At 52.0% G+C, this 3,948-nt stretch overlaps 1 protein-coding gene across 1 annotated transcript; it reads right to left on the bottom strand.

Moving 5' to 3' along the window:
* Positions 1 to 488: 488 nt before the first annotated feature.
* LOC144167469 (uncharacterized) lies at positions 489 to 2,283 on the bottom strand. Its single transcript, XM_077696725.1, has one exon. The coding sequence runs from the start codon at positions 2,213 to 2,215 to the stop codon at positions 539 to 541; it is 1,677 nt and encodes a 558-aa protein (XP_077552851.1). The 5' UTR covers positions 2,216 to 2,283; the 3' UTR covers positions 489 to 538.
* Between the last annotated feature and the right edge of the window lie 1,665 nt (positions 2,284 to 3,948).

Here is a 3,948-nt window from a genome sequence, read left to right as displayed (position 1 = left end):
GGAACCCGATGGGCTTGGAGTCTCAGCGCAGGATGTCGAAACACAGACGTGAGTCGGCGAGCCTTCCTCCCCTTCACCCCCAGTGCTTACCCAAACAAGCACACACACCGAAGCGAGCACAAGCCGATATGGCAATCCAAGTCCTACAAGCAGGCACTTGTGCAGAAAAAGCTAATTTCGTCAATGGCAGAGTCGTTGGCAATCAAACAACAAGCACTTACGCCTATGAAGACCACTGAAATACCGGCGGCCACAAATTCGCCTGCATTTCCTACACTAGCAGAGACCGCAGAGCCCCTAGCAAACAGTGTACAGGGGCCTACGCAAATCGGAGACATGTCGACGCCTCCTACCGCCTCAAGCGCCCCGCCTGAGCTCCAACAAGCGGAAGAACCCCATGCAAAACGATCCTGTAGTGAGGTCTGCACAATGGAAGACCGTCTCGCACAGCTAACCAAGGAGGAGGAGGAGTGAAACTTTATTTTTGATCAGAATAAAAGAGAGTTAGAGCCTGTGGCCCTCCGCACAGGTGCAGTCCCTATTCCGGGACCCCATTGGTCAAGGCCGCCACTCTCGCCCGTCGAACTAGAGCCCTTTGAGACTCCAGCCCCGAGCAATTGAGCAGGGCTGCCTCCCATGCCTCTCTGGTAGTGGAAGGGTTGGGGGATAACGCAGGGTTGCGCTGGCATGCCCACACCATGTGGAAGGTGTCGGACACCACCCCACAGTGCAGACACCGTCCATCTGTTTTAGGGTCGAAATGCTTTGCTACTGCAGGGCACATAAATGTGTTCGTCTGCAGGCGCCGCAGTATTCGCTCATCGGCCTTGCTCAGACCCTTTGCAGGGGCTGGGTAAAGCCGGCGGTTATCGCAGTAATGTTTTACGATTTCTCTAAACCGCAGAAGTGGTTTGCTAATCTCCGAGCCGGGAGAGCATGGGTGAGGCGCCCGGTGGGTAAGCGCTCGGGCAGCCGCGTGCGCGGCCTCGTTACCTCTCAGACTCTGATGCCCCGGAGACCACACAATTTCTTTAGGAGCGGGGTCTACGAACCGCACCACTCGTTTTAAAATTCTGTAGGCCAAGGGTGGTACCGTGCCCGCTAAATACCTTTCACAGGCTCGGCGAGAGTCCGTTATTATTGTCCTTGACTTCGGGTCCGAGGCGGCGAGCGCTATGGCAATCGCCTCGGCTTGCGTGGAGTTAGGAGCCCGGTAGGAGAGCCCATCGACTTGCTGGTCCCTGTGAATTACAGCGGCAGTGAAAAACCCTAGAGGCGACGGTCCTGCCACATCAACGTAGAAAACACCTCGCCCATTTCCGTATTTCCTTCCCAGGGTCTTAGCGCGTGCTTCCCTCCTGCCTTCGTGAGTGTGCTTTTCCATGTTACGCGGAAGTGGATGCACCCAGAGCCTGTGCCGCCACAACTCTGGGAGTTTGCACGTCTCCTCTGGGATGCACTCATGTTTTATTTGTAGGCGATTAAGCAAGTGACGCCCGGACGCCGTTTGTGCGAGTCTAGTGTACTGATTTGTGAGATGAGCCTCTTTCAGCTCTTGATATGAATTGAGCACTCCCAGCGCCGATAACCTGGTGTTGGAGGTAGCCACCGGGAGGTCAAGGGCTCGTTTTGTGGCCTTCCTAATGATGACGTCAATGCGATTCTCGTGTTGTTTGTTCGTACGGAGGTAGGGTACGGAGAAGAGGATCCTACTGGTTACGAAGGCATGGGCGAGCCGGAGCGCGTCTCTGCCCCGTAACCCTCCGCGCTTGTTGGATACGCGTTGTATCATCCGTCCGACCTGTTCACCTGTTCGCTTCAGTTTGGCAATGGTGGTCGCTGGACTAAGTTTGTTGTGAATAAGCAGGCCCAGAATCCTAATTTCTTCCACTTCTCTGATAGAACCACCTGTTAAAGAGATGGAAAGCCTTGTGTTCTCTTTAGGATTGGGTTTAATGTGCAAAAGTTCTGATTTTGTTGGGGCACATTGGAGGCCGCAGTCATTAGCATAGCTTTCGACAATGCTGGCAGCCCTTTGAAGGCGGTCCTCCATTTCCCCAAGGCTGCCTTCTGTGCTCCAGATTGTTATGTCATCGGCGTAAAGGGCATGTTGTATACCCTCTACCCGAGCTAATTTGTGCGGCAGCTGCATCATAGCGATGTTAAAGAGTAGCGGCGATAGGACCGCTCCTTGTGGAGTACCCCTTGTACCCATGTAATATGGACCGTACTCCTCATCTTCGATCCTCAGGAATGCTTGACGCTTGGAGAGGAAATCTCTGACGTATGCGAAGGCTTTCTGACCACAATCCGTTCTACTTAAGTTTTCTAGTATGCTGCTGTGCCGGACGTTGTCAAATGCCCCCTTGAAATCTAGGGCTAGGATGGCTTTATAATTTTGTCGCATTGTAGTTGGTCGAATTACGTCGCGGTGTAGCTGGAGAAGGACGTCTTGTGCTGACATATGTGGGCGGAACCCGAACATAGTGTCAGCAAAGAGGCCCGTGGACTCAATGTGTGGAGAGAGACGATCCCGGACCATCGCCTCCATGAGCTTACCCGCGCATGAGGTGAGCGAAATTGGCCTCAGATTATCAATATTAACAGTTTTTCCTGCTTTGGGTATAAAAGTGAACAAGGAGGTCTTCCATTCTGGGGGGAGTGGACGGCCGTCCCAGATATGATTTATGTAATCTAACAGTTGCAAGTAGGCCGAGTCCGAGAGGTTCGCCAATAGTTGGACTGTTATACGGTCTCTTCCTGGGGCCGTACCTCGGCGCATTTTAGCTAAAGCTGCCCGAAGATCTTGTAGTGTAAAGGGGGCATCCATGTCGGGGTTCTGCTTGCCTGCGTATTGATACTCAGGTCCATTGGGGTCTTCCGTGCGGCAGAGATACCTGTCACATAGAGTATCTGCGAGTTGGGTCGTCGTACCTTGGTACCCGTGTAGGGCTCTTCGGAGTTGACGTTGTGTTTCCCCTCTCGTCTGAGATGGGTCAATGAGACTGCGAAAAAGGCGCCATGTCCCCTTGGATCCCATTTGACGCGCAGCCGAATTGCATCTCTCTATCCAATTTGCGTCGCTAAGTTGGACAGCGTATTCTGCCGCTTTTTCAGTCAGTTCACTGATGCGGGCTCGAAGCTTGCGATTAAGTTTCTGTTTGTTCCATCTTTTAGTAAGGCCCCGGCGTGCCTCCCATATATGCATCAGATGGTTGTCCACAGTTGGGTTCTTTTCGGTGGTCTGAATTGTTGTAACGTGTTGCTGTTGCAAGGCGATGATCTGTTTCGCCCACTCCGTATAGAACCAAGCAACTCCTTGAATTTCAACAATCTCTTGCAACCGAAGAGCAAACCAGAAATGACCGCCTAACGAAGCTAGAGGAACTCATAATCACGATGGGAGAAACTGGGCAAATTGCAGCAAACGCTCGAAGCCATGCAGCTTCGCAAAGCCAGACTCGAGACAAACCTTACGTTCGAAAGCTTTACGATAACCTGCTTCACATCAAAACAATGCCTACACCCCTGCATCCCCAACGGAAAAAACGCTAGCAACAATGGGGACAACTAACCACAGTAGCATGCGCACGTCAACCAACCCAACAAACCAGGAAGCACTGACTTGCCAATGGAACTGACGGAGTTTCAGGAGCAAGGGCGTCCTCCTAACAAGATACATAGAAGCAATGGAACAAAAACCAGTATTAATATTATTACAGGAGACAATGGGTTCACAAAGGATAGCAGGGTATAATACATACGAGCCGCCAACAACCCAAGAGAAGATAGCCAGCGTTGCAACCCTGGTCAGCAAAGACCTTACTGCGCAGAAAATTACCCAATACGATGAACAGCAGTTCAGTGCCATAGCAATCAAAGTACTTCCGCAGCCAATGCGCACGGGCAAACAGGGGTGTGAACTGTACGTAGCAAATCTTTTCAGCC

The sequence above is a fragment of the Haemaphysalis longicornis genome, unplaced genomic scaffold, assembly GCF_048455015.1.
Source record: "Haemaphysalis longicornis isolate Haplotype H1 unplaced genomic scaffold, Haemaphysalis longicornis Haplotype H1 scaffold_2, whole genome shotgun sequence".
NCBI classification, from domain to species: Eukaryota; Metazoa; Arthropoda; class Arachnida; order Ixodida; family Ixodidae; genus Haemaphysalis; species Haemaphysalis longicornis.
Note: the sequence above shows the minus strand (reverse complement) of the source record. Positions and strands in the feature narration are given on the sequence as shown.